The sequence below is a fragment of the Mastigoproctus giganteus genome, chromosome 12 (genome assembly GCF_048544385.1).
Source record: "Mastigoproctus giganteus isolate SK-2022 chromosome 12, ASM4854438v1, whole genome shotgun sequence".
In the NCBI taxonomy this organism is placed as follows: domain Eukaryota; kingdom Metazoa; phylum Arthropoda; class Arachnida; order Uropygi; family Thelyphonidae; genus Mastigoproctus; species Mastigoproctus giganteus.
The window spans coordinates 4,494,758-4,515,496 of NC_143586.1; the positions used below are offsets into that span (position 1 = coordinate 4,494,758).

At 37.5% G+C, this 20,739-nt stretch overlaps 1 protein-coding gene across 1 annotated transcript in view; it reads left to right on the forward strand.

Moving 5' to 3' along the window:
• Nucleotides 1-20,739, forward strand: part of LOC150076642 (calcium-binding protein E63-1-like) — a 76,659-nt gene that overhangs the window by 11,348 nt on the left and 44,572 nt on the right. Inside the window, exon 3 of the mRNA XM_090385996.1 lies at nucleotides 17,646-17,682. Within this exon, the coding sequence (XP_090242122.1) occupies nucleotides 17,646-17,682 (37 nt within the window). The remainder of the gene's footprint in view (nucleotides 1-17,645; nucleotides 17,683-20,739) is intronic.

Sequence of the window (20,739 nt, forward strand, 5' to 3'; positions counted from 1 at the left end):
TTCTCGTTTGGGTTTTTATTGCTTGCCAGGCCTCAGGGGAGAACTCCACAATCCAGTTATTGGCGTTTCTGTCTTTAGGCTTGGTCATATATTTTGGAATTACTGACCTTTGCGGGTTTTGGTCGGGGAGCCGATCCCGAAGGTTCATTGTATAGATTTCCTCTGTTAGTTGTTGTGGGGTAATATTTTTTCCAACGTCAAAAATAATGGCAGTTGGTCCCCTTCTCTTTGGCAGCTCTGCAGTTAAGCCTAAAGTCGCGATTTTAGGATTCCCTATTATTCCTTGTATTTCTTCTCTCGTCTCAGTTTCTATCGCTATTCCGGTACTTCTAATCTTCCTTATTGACTTGATTCGTGTTGTCTTGAAGTCGTCTTTCATTGATTCCATTACTTTAGTTTTAATTTCCTCACTGGTGGTTGCTGATTCACTCTCCTTCGGTCTTAGGATGAGCAATTTGGCCGCTGGACAGGTGGTTTCTTTTTTGTTTGTGCTACATCTGCCGAGGGAGAGGGAGCGGCGGGTGTCCTCAGCGCAGCAGAGTAAGAGAGAGGGCGCTGTGGCATTTGCTTTTCTCTCCCTTCCATGAAAGCTTCAAGCCTAGCTTTCGCCTTTTCTTGTTGGAGATGTTCGTTCATTGCGATGGTTTCCAGTTTGTTCCAAAGGATTACTATGTCTCCTCTGACGGCGGTAGTGATCCTATTGTTGTTGTCTTTCATTATATTTTCCAGCTTGGTTCGTAGTACTGAGACCTGATCAAACACAGTATTTTTTTCAGTATAAGGTATAAGGTATAAGGTATGTTAGTGTCTAACGGCTCCTGGGATTTCTCCCACCTCCGCGGGTGTACATTGTATCGGGGCCAGAGATTTGAAGTGTGTGGGGGTCATGTGCTGTGTATTGTGTTGTGCCCTTTGTTCCTCCGGTCTATTAGCCGCCGAGCCCCTAGTGGGACCCGACGTTACCACACCATGCCACGGGGAGGCTGACCGGGTGTACCACTGTAGCTAGAGTACTCTGGCGGGTCCTGCCACCTACTTTCCTGGGATTTCAGTGGCTAGGACCAGATTTAAGAATGAGATGATCGCTGTTTCTTGAGCAACGGTTGTAATTTTAACAGAGCGTAGGGTTGTTCGCTGATAACTTGTTCTAGGGCCAAATAGGTCGGGCAGTAATTTTGATGTTTTTAGATTTATACCTGTGGGGGCATGAGTGTGTGTGTATATAAAAATATATATACACACACACCCACACACAAATATATATATATATATATAAACTAAAAAAAAAAAAAAAAAACGTGCATGGAAGGGACACGCAGGACTGGAGTGGCAGTGTTTAATCTAGAGGAGATAGCTGCAGTAGTCGAGTGAGCTGGTGTTGCGGGTGGGAGCTGAAAAGCTGGAGTTGATGCAGGTGGAGCATTAGCAGGGGACTCCAGGATGGAAGCAGCCACTGGTGTGGACATGATAAAGTCCAGTTCACCCGTGAAGGACTGGTCCGGTTGAGTAGCACAAGGGCTTCTGTTTCTCTGTCTTGTCAAGGGATTTTTAGTAAGTTCTCCTAGGTGAGTATCAGCTTCAGCATGGCTTCGTTTATCGAGCTCGGTGGAATTCACCTGGCTGTTACTGACATGCCGCCTTCTGCTACTCTGCAGCGGGCAAGGCGGCGTCAAGTGGGAGTCAAGCAGCAGTTTGGGAGGAGAATCCACGGCTGAGTGGGAAGGGCTCCCTTGCCCATTCGCCGGCTTTTTTCGGCAGCAGCATGCAATGAATATCGCGGGAGCTGCGCCTGATAATTTTTTCAGGCTTATATAAGAAAGACCTGAGCAGCTCTGACAAATTTGTAATTTGCATTTGGAGCATTTAATATATGCACCTTTATTTTCTTCGTTGGTTTCTTTTTTGCAAAATCTGCAGATATTTGCATTTTTAAAACTATTCTCCCTTTCCATAATAAACAAAACAACTGGACGTGAGGACTACGTGTTTGGTAGTTACACAAAACTTAAGCCTGTTAGTCGCTGCAGCGAAACAAAGCTTTCTCCAATTGTGAACGGGACTTCCTGCTGTAGAGTATCGCCGCAGGCAGGGAGGTGACACGAAACGGAGAGAGAGCGAAGGGAAAATGTTATTGGTCAGCGAAGCTAGTGTCCACTAACTGCAAATTATGCTATACTAGAGTAACTACAAGCTAGCGTCCATCTTGAAGAAGTGCATTGTCCCAAGCCAAAAGGAGAAATATACAAAAAACTTTTGCTGGAGCAACGCTGCTGAAACTTCATACACGAGTAGACGGGCGTTCACCGATGGTTACTGGATCACTTGAATGGTCGAGCATTTAATATAATTCACTTAAGTTACTTTTGATTAAGAGCGCTAAACACACACGGTATACTAATAGGCGCCACCTGGCGGAGAGATGTGAACAACTAATCCTCTGTTTCACATAAATTTGGACCTGGTGCCCGTCAGCGGGGGCGCCGTTAAATTTCATTTAATTGGCTATTCAAAATTTAATTGATTATATTTTATAATCTTTGTATTTAGGCTTTGTAAATTATCTTCGAGAGTTTCGGCTGCAGTAATTTTATTCTCTTCCCTCCCTGTTCGTTTGATCGTTACCTATAATTTCACAATTTTCGCTCTTCTGTCTTGCCATGCTGCTGGCAATTTATTATTATTATTTTTTTAATTATTATTCTCACTTAAGTTTATATATATATATATATATATATATAATAAAATAAAAAAAAAATAATAAAAAGTCCTCCTCATCTCCACCATTAGTCTTGAGCATTTTGGACAGACTTAAATAATCTTATTAACACACTATTCTGGTTCAGCTATTTCACATGCGTTTCCTCAGTTCAAAAGGCTCCCTTTGCAAAATCCTAGAATAATTGAAATAAACTCCTATTAGATAAGAATATCTCTTCCTGACCTAACTCATTGTCAGCAATGATTTCTCTGAATATTTTCCTGACACTATCAACCAACTTTCAACCTCGCCACAAAAACAGAGGACTTTCTGTATCCGAAAGTCCCAACTGATATAACTTCGCTTTCATCTAGCAGTGACCTGTTATTAAAAACGGTGTCTGTAAACTTGGTGTAAACCAGCTTCGAAGTGTTCTGTCACTTAAAAAGGTAACATCCGGAATAAATTTCTTTGTCACTCGACCAGAAGATACAGTGTCCCATCTTGTTTGCCACAAGTTAACAATCTCATTTAAACATCTTCTTTTCTCCCTCTTAATATCAACTTCTATGCCAACAATTCTAGTGGGTATTTCTTCTTAATGCCATAGCACAGCCCTCGATAAGCCACGAACAAATCCAGGTGGGGTGCCCCACGGATCAATTGAAGTGCAGTAGCTACAGTTCTACATACCCTTAATATACAGAGAAGCATAGTTATTTGCAGTGAGTTTAATTTAGCCTGAAATCTTACAAGAGTCTGTGGGACCAAACTCCCATACGTAACAATAGGCAGAAACACCATCTTATAATATAAAAACAAAGTTTTATTAGACACACCCCAATCTGCTCTTGATACTCTTATAATATAACCTTGCCGTAGCCAGGTGGGCAGGAGCAGCAGTGCGTAGCATATGCTTCTTTATTAGACCGGGGTTCGAGACGTGGAGCCACCAAATACGGAGGATGCGGAAAGGTCAGGGAATGACCACCGCATATCCCCGGAGCAATATGGCCTTAGTTGCTAATGCTCCTAAAAACCAAATAACAACAACAACAATAACCTTGCCCTTGGGGCAGGTTGGCATTGGCACAAACGTAACGCTCTCTAGCTACCTTTGACATTTTAGAAATTAGTGACCGCCCTGAGAAATTTCTGCACAGGAATCGCCTGAGTCGCCATTGCAGATTATTATGTGTTTTACCTTCTTCAGACAGGTGTGTACAAAATCTTCTGATGGCATGTAACACAATCTTCTGATGTTATGAGCAGACCGTCCATACCAACAAAACGTACCCCCATATCATGATACTCTCCAGCTGCTTGAGTGGTGGATACGAGAGTCTTGATGCATAGCTTCATGAGATTTCATTGGTGCAAAAAAAGTGTAAATCGAAGTTTACATGATCTTCTCTCGCTGCTCCATAACCCAGTCTTGAACATGGCATCACTCCAGTCGAATCTTTTGATTTTTTGCAGAAAGTATCAAATCCTAGATTCTTCAACTAGATTGAATTGCCTAAATTGAATTTTTTGGTCATTTTTAGTCCTAAAACCTTCATTCTTACGCACAATTCGGGACTGCAGAAATTTAAATTGCTGCGGTCTTCCATTCATTCCATTCATTCGTCTTCCATTCATTGTATACTTTTTTGAGATGTTTCACTTGCGACACACCCGTGATTTCTTTTGTCTTATCAATTGTGGCTTCTTTTAATCTAGCCCTCTGTCTTTTCCATGACCGGATCGACTACGAAGCCTCAGCAGCGTACGGTATTTTATTAATGCTTCCAAGGAACTTGTGATCATTCCATGTGACAACTTATATTTGCATGCCGTATGTTCAATTATTTCTTAACGCCAATTTCAAAAGATTTCTAATTTTTTGGCTAGTGAGTGTATCTTACCCATTACAATTATAGCTTAAAATCCCTCATTACTTGTGAGCACGCCACAAATATCATCTTATCATCCATTATAATACTTATTTCCATTCGTACTATACTTAACATAGTTTCAACAAAAATTTATTCTTATTCCATATTCTTCAACCTTTCCTCGAATTTTCTCTGTCTTGTCTTCGTTGTTCAGTTTTGCAACTTAGATCATATCGCTCCAGTATGTGTTATGTCTGTAGGAGTACGTGTGTTCACTGACGATTACCAGGGATGAAAATCCGGAATAACTCACTGGGGAAGCCCTATTTCCTCTTCCTGAGATCTGCTGACTACAGTCCTATTTGAAAAGACCTTTAGAAATTCTTCCAGTTTATGACGGGACTCGAACCCAGACCTCTCCAAACGATTAGAAAGTGGTTAAACCACCATATTGTCCCGGAGGACTACCAGTCGATGTCAGCACCATGTCACCTTCCAATCTTACTGTTTTCATTACCGGATTTAGGTAGTCTGGGGACATTGATGCACATATTCAGAGGCCCTAAAATAAGATGATGGGCGTACTCTTGAACCAGCAGTGAACCTGTTCGTTCTGGGGCTTCGACCACCTAAGGTCTTTGAGCAATTGCGCCACTGCACGTCGAAAAATCTGACGTTGACTATCTCTATAGTTTTACTTCCTGTCTTTATACCCCCTGCACCATGCCTCTCCATTCGTCCTTATCTGTCAGTCTGCTCTCTCTCTCCAATCAATTTCCATAACCTTCGTTATCTCCATCAATTGGTACGAAGTGTCTCTTAATTTAAGTTAATTTTAGTCATACGTATATTCAACTTCGTATTCCTTCTCAGAACTTAATCAATAAATTGCTTGGATCGTTTGGTGTAAACTACGCCTATCTAAATAAATAGATGGTTGATAGTGATGGGAATTTATTTTAAAATGGACACAGGTTCAGTGGGCATCCAATCGCTACACGAGGTAACTGTACTGATTTAGTCGATTCAAAGTAAATATCTACTTAAATAACCGACGTTGTAGCAGAAATATTATTACATGTTGAGGATGTATAGCCGAGTCCACAGGACAAGTAATAGTTTTAGCACACTTCTGCATGGCCTAATATCACATTTGATCATTTTATTTTAATATACTTATACCTTCCCTGTTAACGAATTGGATATTTATTACTACCTTTTTGCGATTAATTGTTTGAATTAATACTTTGGTAGAGAGTTATTAAAAAGTCCATTCCCACTTTTAGAAATTATATAATTCGAAAATTATAGAATTTCGAATTTTAGGACTGCCTTTAATACCATAAGGCACTTCGAAGAAGGCTACCTAACTGCTAAGCCTTCTGTCAGTATCACAAGATGCGATTCAAATAAATGCTGAGGTGCAACAACGACTCTGGTGACCAAATGTCGATCTCCTTATTGTTTTAAAAAATCCCACAAATATAATTACAATGAAAAAACCGTTTTTAGATATGATTTATAGTTTTCGAGTTATTAACTATTAAAAGTGAGAAAGTTCATCATAACCATTCTGTACTGCCAGTTATCCAATGTCTTATTTCTGAAAGTACATTATTATGGTTTACTTTATGAAAACTTTTGTGGCAAACCGATTTAGAGATTTGGTGTAATTAACTTTTCCATCTAATACAAAGAAAGTTAACTTTATCAGATGGAAATATGTTATTCGTAATTTTAATAACGATCAACGTTAAGAATATCAATTGTAGGTTGTGCTTTACGTGTAGGAAAATACGCCTCATGTTTTAAATGAAACGCCAACATTGAATTTAAAAGATCTTAGGTTTGTCTCGCCAGTGTCGTAAATTTTAATTTTTCGTACACGTGAATTAAAATCACCCAAAACAATAGTTGAACAGACCTTCTTATAGATTACCTACTGAGAGATGCGAAAGCTAAATCTCTTGAGAGAATAATTGAATCGGTCAATTCCTGAGAGTGTTTTTACCAGCAAACTCAAGAAAGGGAATCGTCAATCGAAAGATTAGGACCTTCAATAATTGTCCCCTTTATCCACGCACGAGCACGCTGGATCCATTTGAGACAACCGACACATATTTCCTTGAACCATCTTAAGACTATCGATGGCCCCACTGGGTGGAGTCATAATAATTGATTAATGATATGAAGATTTCACCAAATTACTGTAGTTAATGAACACGAATGGATTCATTCTCAGTGCACACATACTTTGTATGATATGATTGCATAATGAACCCAGAAAGGTTGAAATAATTATATGCAAATGTTCAGTGATCTCAATGCTAGGTGAAAGGGCTTTGTAACCTTGAAAGGTATAGCAGTTAAACTTAATCTTCATCATCAAAAGTGGTATCTCCTTTATTTTAATTTTAGTAATTTTCTTTTGCTTGGGCCATCTTTTTAACGTATTCGTCAACTACCTCATCCTTCTTTCTTTCTTCCATACCTTAAAGGTATGGAAGAAATTATGGTTGTGATGTATGCTGCTGGCAGGGGCGTATTCAGGGGTGGTCAGAGGGGACATATGCCATTCTTTAACCAAAAATTTTAAATTAAAGAAAAAGAACGCAGGAGGCGTTCTAAAAAAAAAAAAAAAAACTCAAAAGCCTTGTTGCCATGCCCCCCCCCCCCCCCCTTACGATGATACCTGGATACGCCACTGGCTGCTGATGATATATTTCTTGTTTCTAGCACAGGAAGCATAACTATATAGCCTTGCAGGCAATGCTAGACAAGTTTTATATGCGTCTTTATCCTTCGATATTTCCATAATGAACACTAATGTTGTGGCAAAGTTTTTATTTTAAAAATTCTCTCGAAAACCGTTTGTCTTAAATATACTCTCAACCGTAAACGGAACCACAAAAATACGAGATTTGCTAGAAATTTTTTTTATTGATTTTATTGCAGAACAAACAGGTTAAAAGAGACCTAGTTAAGTGTTTTAAGTATTATTTTATATTCCATCTCTCCAAAACACTTCACAATTCATGTCCATTATGAACCACATTTTCGTTCTTGTATCATATCATATCATATGACCACGGGTTGTCCGAGTAGCTGGTGTTTTAACTACCAAAGAAGCGCGACTTAGACAGGAGTCACTTAAAAAACTTCTCTCTTTTGTTTCGAGTAAATGTAAAGTCAAGGTACTTTTGCTTTTATTGGCCGATATGGAGAAGGAAAATGGAGGAGGCTCTGTGTCTCGTGTTTTTAAAAATTTCTTTCTCATTTTCTAGGAAAATTTATCTCGACTGTAAACCTATTTACTGAATTATGAAATTAGAATTCCCTCTCCTTCCATCGCTTAACTTGACAAAGCCGGAAATAGCTACGAACCGGGGTCTGCAAAGAACGTTCTTTATTTTTGGGGAGAAGAAAGTTATTTTAAACCTACAAACTCGACTCTATTTCTGGCGGACTGTTTTTGCACGTTATCACGTGCATAAAGCTGACAGGTTCCGTACGGGTGGAGGATAGAAATACTATGAATATTTGAAGCAAAGCGTGATGGGAAAAATAATAAATGTTAGAACGGAAATAGGAAGGAATTCCATCAGGGATGAAAGAAGTAAACAGTGGAGGCTCTTATCTTTTAAATCACTATTATAAAAGCGTTTCAAAGTTCCTTCCTTCACAGCGAAGTGCTTATTATCCAACTCCTTTTTGTTGATAACTGAATGGTATGTTTCGAGAAAACTCCTACGGATTCTGTAGAATGATATCATCCCAGTGATCTACACAGTTCCTCAAGATGGCAAGGAATGCCAAGCTGGTGGATGCCACCTGTTCCGGTACTGTTAATTTCCGGACGTGGTTTGTCGCTCGTTTTTTCCTCGAAATTGGAGAAATGTTCTTCAGACAACCCTGAAAATTACACGTAAGGGGCTCTGATGGCCGTGTGACAACCGGAAACAGGAAATCAAAGCGCTAATCCCCTCAAAGAGTGGCGTCAATTATCACATGCTTATCTTCGCTAACGGCACTCGGCCATCTGCCACAGAGATCGAGTCAGCTGTCACATGGAAGCAAACAACGGCTTCCTTTACTGCAAGGACTGCAATTAAGAGTAGCAGCTAGGAACAGTGTTGCCAACTCTTAATAATATTTCCCGCTAGCCGCATACTCAAAATCCGCTATTTTTAGCACTTGACCCGCCAAATTTTTTAAATTTTCATTTGTTTGTACTTTGTAGTGAATAAAAACAAACAAACAAATAGTACATATAAATAGTTATTTATTTTTCTGTTTTTAATATAAAATCAATATCTAAAAATCTAAATTAATTTCGAAATTCAATACCGCCTCATCATATGCTTCTTGTGTACCTATTTTGCGAAGCAATTCTTCAGGTAAAACATAATTTTTACAACACTTTTCAACTCTTTTGAGCCCGTATCGTACTGATAAGATTGCATTAACCATGCCAACACTCATTCTGTTGCGTGTTTTGTTTTTTACTAGATTTAAGTTGCTGAATATTCTTTCCACATCTGCATTGGATAATGGCAAAATTAAAATACCCAATGCAAATTCGCTAATTTCTTTAAATGGATTTTCACCGCTTGCATATCGATATTTCAAAACTTCATTGTATTGTTGAAGTTTTCCCATTTAACGAGAGTAATGTTTATATACTGTTGCTCCATTTTTTCAATTTCTACTTCAGACAATTTTAAGTTTTTGTAATAAATTTAACAGAAACTTTTTCTTTAATATATTGTTAACTGAGATTAATGATATTTTTTCTAATTCTTTTATGTTGTCTAGAAGGCGTTGTTTTAATTGTTGATACAAACCAATCAAGAAATTACGGCATCTCTCTCTTATTGCCATTTCATCTGTTGTTGTGATAAGTTTATTCATTATTAATTCATTTATTTTTCTTTCAAATTGGTATGGCTTAGGGTCTAAATAATTATTAATGTCCTCTTCTATCCTTTCAATATGTGTATTTGGTAAAAATGGCAATCATCGACAATAGCGTGTTTAAATCATGTAGTAATAATGTAGGATCGGCAGTATTTGATTCAAAAGATTTGTTTACTCTTTGTACTTCAGATAAGATAGGTTTTAAAAATAAAAGATACGCTAAATTACTTTCATCTTTAAACATTGAATAAAGAAGTTCTGCAGTATAACATTTGTCAGTCAAACGAGTTATTTCAAAATGGGCTTTTAATTCAATATACTGTTCTAAAATTCTTGTTATAGCAACTTCAATGGATAACCACCTTGTTTGACACGAATGAACTATCTTTTTCGGATCTGCACCATCGTTTATGGCACTGTATAAATATTTGAATTGATTTTGTCGGCTGGTGGATTTACTAAACCAATTATAAGTTTCAGCTATCATGAATTCTAGACTTCTAGGGAATGTTTCGCGGGTTGCATGAGATACTGCTAATTGCAAAGAATGACATACGCATTTAATTAATATCAAGTTCGGTACATCGGACTTCAAATGTGTATAAACGCTGTTATTAACTCCAATCATAACGCTAGCATTATCTGTCCCAATGCCCACAAGATTATTTAAAGTAAGTTTAAAATTTCCCAGCGTTATTTTAATTGAATTTGAAATATTTTCAGCGTTACACTTATCTAATTCTACAAGAGCTAAGAATGTAGAAACTCTTTTATCGAATTGCTCATCATAATACACAATTGCAATACCTAATAGTTTTGTTACACTAATATCGTTTGATTCATCTAGTAACAAACTATAGTTTGAAAAGCCATTGAGCACTGACTTCAATAAATCTTTCTGAAAGTGGGGGTGTAGGATATATTTTATAATGCCGCTGCATTTTGTTCGATGAATTTTTAAAGTTTTGGCTGTTTGATCTTGGAATGCATTCTTACATAATTCACCAAGGTGGTCTATTGCCAGTATTGACGAGTGAGCACAAACAAACAAACTTAACTTTGCTTCAGCTTCCGCTGTTTGTAAATTCTTGGTGGAAAATTTAATTTAGATTGGTTGCCTGATCTATTAGGTGAAAATGGTTCTGCTGACTTAATAGGTTTGAAAATTTTTAAATGACTTTTAATGTCTGAAATTTTAGTAGTAAAATCAGACTTGCAATATTTACATCTTGCTCTAGTTGGATGTCCTGGAATCTCTATTAACCAGTCTTTGAATTGTGGAAAAGCTAACCATTCCTTCCGAAAATTTTGGGTATATTTCGTTTTGTTTTTGTCCGCCATCCCGTAAGGTAAGGTTTATGGCCAGTCCGCCTCTATCGATAGAGATTTCACGTTTGAAATCGTGAAACGCTTTGAGCGAAATGAAAGACCATGTGATATTGCACGTGCTACAGACCTAAATGAGGCAACGCCGAGAATTACAAAGAATGCGGAGAAAATAAAAACAACTTTGATAGCAGGAACAACTAAAAGTGTAATTAAAATCTATTAGATTAAGACACAAAGAATTGGAAGAGATGGAACGGCTGTCATCTGTTTGGATAGAAAATCAAACAAAAAACAAGTTTGCTTACGATAGAAGCAAAAGCATTAGCAGTATTTTATTACGACCTTTACGTAATAAAAAAATACGTAATAATCGTAATAAAATACGTAAGTATTTTATTACGATTATTTATTGTGTTTGGTAATGTTTTGGTTACAAATGTGTGTTCAATCTTGGGTGGTCGGCACCTAACCCAATTTTTTCCATAGGGGCTGTTGTTTATATTGCACGAGGGTTTCTAGGAATACAACTATCGTGCTATACGAGGACTGACTATACTAAGATATTATTACACTGTGGTTATTAGAAATAATTATTACTTATTACTCTTATTACTTATTGCTCTGTGGTTATTAGAAACGTTGAAAGAGATGTCGGTAATTCGGATCGCATTTCTTGGAAGCCAAACAAATACGACGAAGAAAAATTATCCAATGCCATTCCTTCGCGGTTTCAAAAAAAGGCGTCATTAGAATTTTTTCCACATTTTTAGATTTGATCCAACAATTTAAAGCTATGACCCAATGATCAGGTCGTTTGACCGCGAGCGTAACTACGTAAAATTGTTGGGGTTCTCCTCAGGGAAATCCAGAATAATATAAAACCGATTCTTCGCTTTATAAAAAAAAAACTATGAAATATGATATCCCTACTATTTCAATTATGAATTATTTTTATTATTAATTAAATAATTAATTGAACAATTAATTTAATATTTCTTAAATGAATATTTCTTAATTTAAATGTTACATTGCCAAATTACATAAAATTGTAATTTGGATTGCCAAATTATATAAAATGCTAAACATTTATACTCTTCCCGCTAAAAAATCCGCTATCCGCTATTTCATATTTTTTTCCGCTAAACCTGAAGCAATTCCGCTAAATCTAGCGGGAAAACCGCTAAAATGGCAACACTGGCTAGGAACAGCTCCCTTCACCTACACTGCACCTTCTCTTCTTATCACGGGAGTCTCAACTTTTATGGAATGTGTTTCTTTTGAATCTGATGCTCACCTTATCATTAATACACCTTAATTTAATAGTGACCTTAATACCAGTAAAGAATAAATATGTTTGCGGCCTGGAGGACATCGGTTGCAATTTGAAAATGTTGTTTCTCTTTAACAAATCATTTTCGCCCGTCATTTACCCTATTTTTCTGGAAAACGCTTCAGTAATTCTTAAATTAAAAAAAAAGAGAAAAAAAGTGCAATAAAAACTGATATCAAAAATTATGGGGACCCCACCCTTCTTACTAGCTTATCCAAAATACGCGAATGCATAATTCCAATTAAAAATCTCCGAATTTATTAATCTCTACTCTTCCAGAATTGCTGAGTCCTCGACCTGGTGGATCAGTGTCGACCAACTCGGTTTTCCTGAGTCAGTTATTTTTTCGACGTTGACAGAGAAAAGTGGGTTAATGTTATTTGTACTGACATACAGAGCTTATTCCCTAAACCACCGACTTTTGTGATAAAAATAAAACTGAAAATCTGGTTTTGAAACCTACTTATTAAATTAGATATCTGATAATTTCGTTCACAGTTTTTACAAAATAATTTACGGTGTCCCTATTTCTCATATAATTTCTTTAAACGTGACACTTCCGAAGGGTCTACTTCTCTTTAACATTTACTGTAATGGCATTACACCTTTTGCTTTTCCTGCTATGGTATTACCGTAGGATGATAATATATTTTTCATCTGTTGATAAATAATTTCATTTTTATCAACCTTCAAATAAAAATTTTTCTAATTTTCCAATGGATTGAAGAAAATGATCGTATTATTAATGCAAATAAATATGTATAACGGATAGAGACCCGAGGAGGAGGAGCTGTATTGATTTAAGTGATTTTATTGATTAACTGAAATTGCTTAATAAATACATTAATAATGAGACTGTTGATTTTAGAATTTCTTTTAATATTTATTTCAATTTAACATTGATATATATGTGACACAGGACACCAAGGATGCTAGATGGGCAAATAAGTTATTAACCCATTTTATATTAACAACATTTTCACTTTTAAATTGAGACAAAATAAAATTTAAAGCCATTACTGGAGTTAGAAATTCCAAACTTAGCTCAATTCCTAAGTCCCAAGTAAACATAAGCAAATTCATCTTCAAGCATTATGTTTCTTTTGAGTGCAGAACATGTGTGGGTCGATCCAATAGCTAATAAATACTGTAGCTCTAAATATTATGTGGAAACATCGTGTTTAGGTTCCTGTAATTTGTCTTCAAATATGCCATCCTTTTGAATTCAGTCTTTCATTTCGATTGAAGGAGATAATTGCACACCTGTAGCATTTCACAAAACGATGGCGCATCCACTCTATAGGAAAAAAGCTGGTGCACAGGATCTTGCTGTTTGTTTAAGTAATGACGAGGTTCCAATGTTGTAAGACAGTTATTAGCTTTTCGGTTAATCTACGTCATGAGCTAGTATTCACATCCGAAGACACATTTTTGGTACGAGACAGGAGAGGAAGACCAGATGTCTGATGCGTAAAAAATCACCGGATTAGTACAACTAGCAGCACAATTCACAAGAATATTCTGATCTGAAATTCTTAGGAGTTCTGCTTCACGTTCCATATTAGAGAGAAGTACTTAGCCCGGAGATGACTGAGGTGGTACATAAAGATTAGCTTTGTGTCCCAAATTAAACCAAGATCTTTATGTTTGCCGACTTTGATAACCAGAGATCCAAGGAAAAAGAAGAACTTGAACATCACATCTAACAGCATTTTTGCCGAAAGCCATTTGAGCACATTTGTCCTGGTAAAGTGTGCATTGTACCCCTGGTTTATACAGTTGACATTAAACCCCTCATCTGCTCTGATGACAGACTTAAATCAAAGGGGGTTTAATGTTTATACAAAATACTCATTTTGTATAAACATTAAACAAATATTTATACAAAATACTCACGATGCTGTTGCATCATGAGTGTTTTGTATAAACCAGGGGTGGGGAACCTGCGGGCTTTTCTCTCAAATGCAAAATCCGCCTTTTATTTCATTATATAACACCAAACTCAAAATATTTTAAGGTATATTTTATATATCGTTATCCTCCTTATCTAAATTAGTTTATATTTACCCCTTACATTAGCAAAAAGAAACATAAAAGGCATAAAAAATTGGATAGACCGATAGAGGATAAAACAAAGTGAAGAGGTAAAGTATTTATATAGATAACTGTGTAGTTAGCGAGAGGCCTGTCAGTAGTAACTCATTAATTGGCGAACTGGCAACCACCCAGTGATTCGCGTCACAGGCCTGATAGCTTCTTAAGAAAGAACTGTAACATGTAAAAGAAAATGTATGCGTTAAATAAAATGTATGCATTGCCTTTTCTAGTTAAGGAAAGTAATAACGAATTATATATTAAAGTAAAAACAAAATAAAGCATTTATTCTAATTCACTAATCTTTACAGAATATTATTGTTTCCCATATATATGATATGGCATCACTTCCATTCCATTTGAAACCGAACTTCATTTGGCAAAGTTACCTTTCTTATTATTGATGACTCAGCTCGCTGGCTGCTGTCAGTATCAGTTGACATCCCAGTCATTCTCCTCAGTTCCATCGGTTTCCAGTGCTGTTTCTTTTATAATTGAATCTTCATTCAATCTGTGTATTTCATTTTTAATTTTATTGGTAACCCCATTATGTCAAGAAATAAGAAAAGAGCATTAAAGGGAAAAAAGAGAGTATTCGGTGGAGAATAGGAATTTCAGTGTTGCGTTGTTGCAGTGAACGATAAAATGTGTTTGCTCTGCGATGCCATATTGGCAACAGTGAAGAAATATAATGCATATCAGCATTATGCGACACAGCAGCAAAAAACATTGCGAAAAAACACACACACATCTGTGAAATACCGCTTATGGCTTAAGGACAACAAATATGCTAAATTAGAAGAACCTCGAAAGTGTGCGGTTAAGAAAATGAAAGATGGAAAGCAGCAGCAGCAACAAGTATTCAAAACTACGTCAGGAAAAGGGACTGACATTACTGAAGAGACACAAAGTAGCGTATATACTTGGAAGAAGAGGTAAGCGATTTAGCGATGTGGAAACCATTGGAAACTAAAAGAATGCATTGTTGAGGTTGTGGGACGTTTTGATTCAGCTAAGGTTAATAAGTACAAACAACTACCTCTTTCAAGGAGGACCATAACTGATCGGCAACATGAATTAGCTCGTAATATAACAGAACAACTTCATGCAATATGCCAAAGCGAAGCCATTTATTATTCGATCGCCTTGGATGAATCCACTGACATTACTGACTCTAACAGGTGTTATTTTTTATTTGTGTTATAACTGCGGATTTTCACGAGGGATTACTGACTTTGAGTACACTTAATGCCAGGACACATGGACTTGACATCTTCAAAGAAAAATGCCGTGAAAGCGAAACTGAATTTATGTAATTTAGTAAGTATATGCACAGATGGCACACCTTCTATGAGAGGAAAACAAGAAGGATTTGTTGCATTACTACAGAAAGAACTGTCAGATCCAGATACTGTACTTTGATTTCCTTTCACTGTATTCTTCATCAGCATAATCTGTGTGCCAAATCTTCTGTTTTAAGTGACACATTAAATAAAGTTATAGGTATTGCAAACTACATTCGAGCAAATACATGGCGACTTCGGCAATTTCGGAACATGCTTCAACTTAATGACGAAACATTCAGTGTGGATCTGCCATATCATTCCAAAGTGTGCTGGTAGTCCCAAGGACAAATATTTGTCAAACTTTTATCTTTACGAAAACAAATCACAAGCTTTTTTGAGGAACTGAATCAATAGTGTGAATTGTGAAAAGTGGAATTCTGCAGTTATTGCATTTTTGCGTGATATAATGTCAAAGCAAAATGAACTGAATATTTTTTTCAAGGTAAAACCAAACCTAAATATGATATGTGGCTTAAAATACACTGATGGCGAAAGCCGATTATAAGAAAGTAAATTTCTTATAATCGACTATAAGGAGAAGGATGTTTTCCCACTTAGTAAAGCAGTGATTGGGCCGCATTTCAATTTTTGAGAGGAGTACATGAATTTACACCAGCGAAGCACGTGGCTTTTTAAATTAAATCATACTTAGAAAATTATTAATACGCATTAACTGAGTTGTGTTAACTCTGGTCCAGATACTGAGAGCATAGTTTCGAACTGAATGTATTAAATAAAACCAAATAATGATAGCAATTCTAATAATAATTATCATTATTCAATGAAATGTGGTTCGTAGTGTAGAACAAGTTAAGAATTACTGTCGTCTAAGAGAGTGTATTCTCGGCAAGGTCAAATATTGATGCAGTAAAGTCATCTCTCTGGGGACGAAGAAGGATGTGATTTTCAGAGATTCAACCCTTTCAGTACAAAACTCGTGATGCTGAACGGGTGCTCTGAATTTACAGGAGAAAATCAGTCAAATTTGAATTTTCCATCCCTCTAGTTTATCCTGAGCTTGACTGCATCCGAATTAATTAATTACTTTCTTCTATAAGAAGACGGACAATTCTGGCTAGATTTTTTTTTTTTTCTGTGGTGCGTAAAGGAGGAACGGAACCGTGTCTAGGCTTTCACGAGGGCCTAATTAGTTTTCGTGTAAACTTCTGGAATCCAATGCAGAGCACAAGGTGCTTCCATTTGCCAAAGAATTCGGAATGGGGTTAACGACGTGTTTGACCGAATTCTATAAGATCCTTGACTACGGCCAACGTGAAGCCAACAGGTAACTGCAAGTAAGGAATCGCGGCTTTTTCCTACAGCCAAATGTTCCTCAAATGGCAAAGGGATGCGTTCCGCACCAGCTGTTCTTTTAATAAATTCAGATACGTCGCAAAGACGGAGTGACACCACGCAGGTGTTTGCTCCAAAATCGTCTCTCTTTTCAAAATCAGTTGATTATTCATCATATGGTCATGGGAACACTTCTGTAACACAAAGAACACCCTTGAACTTAAGTGGCCCTGAAAACATTTTGATATTGTTACTAATAGTTGTATTAGTTGATACTGCCATGGAACAAAATGTAGATAGTATGGATAGCAAATGCCATCCGTACTATCTCGATTTTTTCCATGTGCAATCATCTTGAAATAGAAAATATAACTACTATTTCGTGATGGATGTTAACTGGTTATTTTAGACTTTTGACCAAACAACTTTGACCATGAGGTTTCGTTATATTGCGATATCGAAGCAGTGGCGTCATGCGATCGAAGCAGGCACGATTCCGCCACCCTCTGGCTACTTACTGAGCGACCATTCCAGCTAATAAGCTTAGTTTTTACAATAATTCTAGTGCTGTAATAACGCTTCTGCGTTATTACAGTATTAGAATAGAATGGTGAAATTAATTACTAAATTAATAAATTCTTAATTGCTAGGATAACGTTACTCTAATCATTAAAGTTAAAAATTTGTGTAGTTGCCAGCAGATTGTTTGAAAGTATTGTAATTGTACAGGTGGCAGTAACGTTCTTTTCTTTACTTTATAGGATTCGTGTAAGCCACTCACTGAATCTCAGATCAATGGTAAGTAGACCCATTACATCTCATTCTCTGTTTGCAATGAGTTTTTCATTCTTTTGTGTGTGTGGCTTGTAGTTTGCCCAACGTACTGATTTATAGAAACTAACGCTATTTACAAGGGATGTGGAGAAGATCATCTGCTGGACACGCTAAGACAGTATGAAATAATATCAACAGTGAAACAGAAATATCCGACCTTTCTGTCTCGACAAACACATTGTTTTGTGGGTCTTTTGCTCGCACACATACACCCACTCCCCACTTCACAACGAAAAACTGTAAGAGTGAAGGTCGTTTTTCTTTTGTGAAGGTCACCTTTTAAACATTTTCGCTGCTTAAGTATTTCGTTAGATCGCATCTAATCTCGTTTGACGCTGCCAGGTGTGGATGGCTCCGCGTGTATGGCTTCTGTTGCCAACTCAGGTGCTGTCTGTTCTCCTCGTGGATGGCTTCAGTGGGCACGCGGAGGAGGGAATGCCAGTTTCCTTTTCGGATACTGTAATGGCAAAATGAAATACTGTTTTCGTCTTGCATGAGGTGCGTACTTTCAAAATTCCTTCCGCTCATTGCCCAATTTTCATCCCCTCCCCCGATTACTCTGAATCACGCCTTGTTTTCCGTCTGTGAAACCAGTAATTGGCTCGTCAGTCAGCCGTGACTGAGTGAGCCATTTAGAAACGGTGAATATAGCTTAGGAGGGTGTTGAATATCCCACGAGTTCATCTTGGTTAAATCTAAAAATTCCACTCTAAGGTGAAGTGAAGTTTTCGCAAGCAAACCGAAATTCTCAGAACCAATAACGCAGTGGTTTGCAATGGTCTGAGCTGATAGTAAACATTCCTAATATCCACCACGTAGATATCAGGCTAGCATATTACTGTGATACAGGACACTCCTTAAGTGCTAGTCAGAATGCATCATTATACAGACTAATCTTATCCTACAGATGGTCAAAGTGTTAGGAGATGTAGGACCAAAGGGAAGGGGAAGAGAGAGAGAGAGAGAGAGAGAGAGAGAGAGAGAGAGAGACCCAACCTCCAACAATTTTCTTTTGAACTTAACACGGGGTTCATCATATTTTCAAAAAGGTATTTAGGTCTATTAAGTGGGAGTACCAGAAAATTGGCGTACTAATTGGCGTACCAGAAAATTGAAGCACCCTTCAGTGTAGGACATAACACCAAGGATTCCCCCGGAAACGGAAGCTTCTTGGAAAATTAAAGTAAATTAATACCGTTAAGTAGAACAAGTATACTATATTTTCCATTTCAGTTCAAATACTTTTTAAAAGATATTTTTATTTTTTATGACATTTAGGAATTCGTATTCCCCTGCAGTAGACGCGGGGGCCTGTGGTTTTTGTTAATGTCAGGGATTGTAAATGCAATAGTCTTAAGTCTCGAAGAAGAAGGACCTATCTCACTTTACGAGTTGCCTTAATACGGCACACTTTTAAAACAAGATATCTAGTATAAGTTAGAGCAATCGCATCAGTTTGCTTCGTAGCCATCCACCAAAGTAGTTAAATTGGCATCGTTTTAATTATATCTCATATTGTGAATACCTTCACAACGAGTTGCCATGGTATTGCACTACTGTACCTCGAATAATAATTAACTCTTATTGTGCAGTTGTACTTCGTAACTAGGTTGTCACTATTGCAACACCACAGTACCTACCCATCAGCCGATGAGAGGCCAATAAGCCTCGAAACGATGCCGTCTTGGTGGTGAATCCACCAAGAACAAGTAACATTAGTCCACTGGTGAAGCGTTACTTATTCGAGATAGTGCAATACCATGGCAACTCGTGAAGATATTCACAATATGAGATATAATTAAAACGATGCCAATTTAACTGCTTTGTTAGATGGCTACGAATTAAACTAATGCAATTGCAATAACTTATACGTTAGTCATTCTACCATGTAGTCACTCTATCATGAGGCTCTTGCCCTTAAATACTTTATACAAGATACATTGTGCTGCCACTTTATTAGGCGTGTTGAGCCTCCTTTAGCCTTCAAAACAGCCTGAATTTGTCTAGGCATGGATTGAACAAGATGCTGAAAACGTTGTGCAGGAATGGAGTGCCATGCAGATTATGAGTGTGTCACGCAGTTCCTTGAGATTCCACGGAAGTGTAGGCCTGGAGCGAACAGCCAGCTCATTCCAAAGATGTTCAAAAGGATTGAGATCCAGGGGACTGAGCAGGCCACTGCAGCAAATAAAAGTTATTGTCGTGTTCGTGGAACCATTTCATAGTGATTCGGGCTTTGTGCACTGGCGCATTGTCCTGCTAGAAGTAACCATCTGACTGAGGATGAACTGTCAACATGAACGGATGCACTTGGTCTCACAAGGTTGCAAGTACGATGTGACTTGCAACCTTGTGGGACAAACCATTTGTGTGCACAGCAGGGGTGTACCCAGGAGCAATATGGCCTTAGTTGTTAATGCTCCTAAAAACAAAGTGGCAGCAGCACAGTGTATCTCATTATTTAAAATATGAGACACCGCTGTGACTGTTTTGCCACTTACTGGTCCGTAATTACATAGTGATGACGGACATCGTACTTATTTTTGAAGACAATCCATGACAAGTATCAAATTTCCGGAACCATCCATCTGGAACACTTGAAATCTTCAATATTTATTCGATGTGCACACGACTCCGTCTTAGTTTTTAAAGATTTCCTTCTGCGGGAACGTTTTTGTGCACATCATCATATGCCCATTCCGAGGATCTCGTTAAAAGGTCCGAATACTTCAACTTTCGTTTTCTGTTCTATTGGGTGTACTAGATTGGGTGTCATTTGGATTGGAGAAGCTTAGCGGTACTCATCTTTGACGGGTAACAACAGCGTACCTGTCACCTCGAAATACTGCCTTTTGGGGAGCACTATTTCAGCACGGATTGGATATCGTCACTTGGATCGTAGGCTAGCACAGAGAGAGATTTTTGTCCACACCAAATACTCCGAGACATTTATGTGTCAAGTACAGCAGGAAACTGCTCTGCTATTCGGAGTATAAGCGATTACGTTGCATATTTTCCATA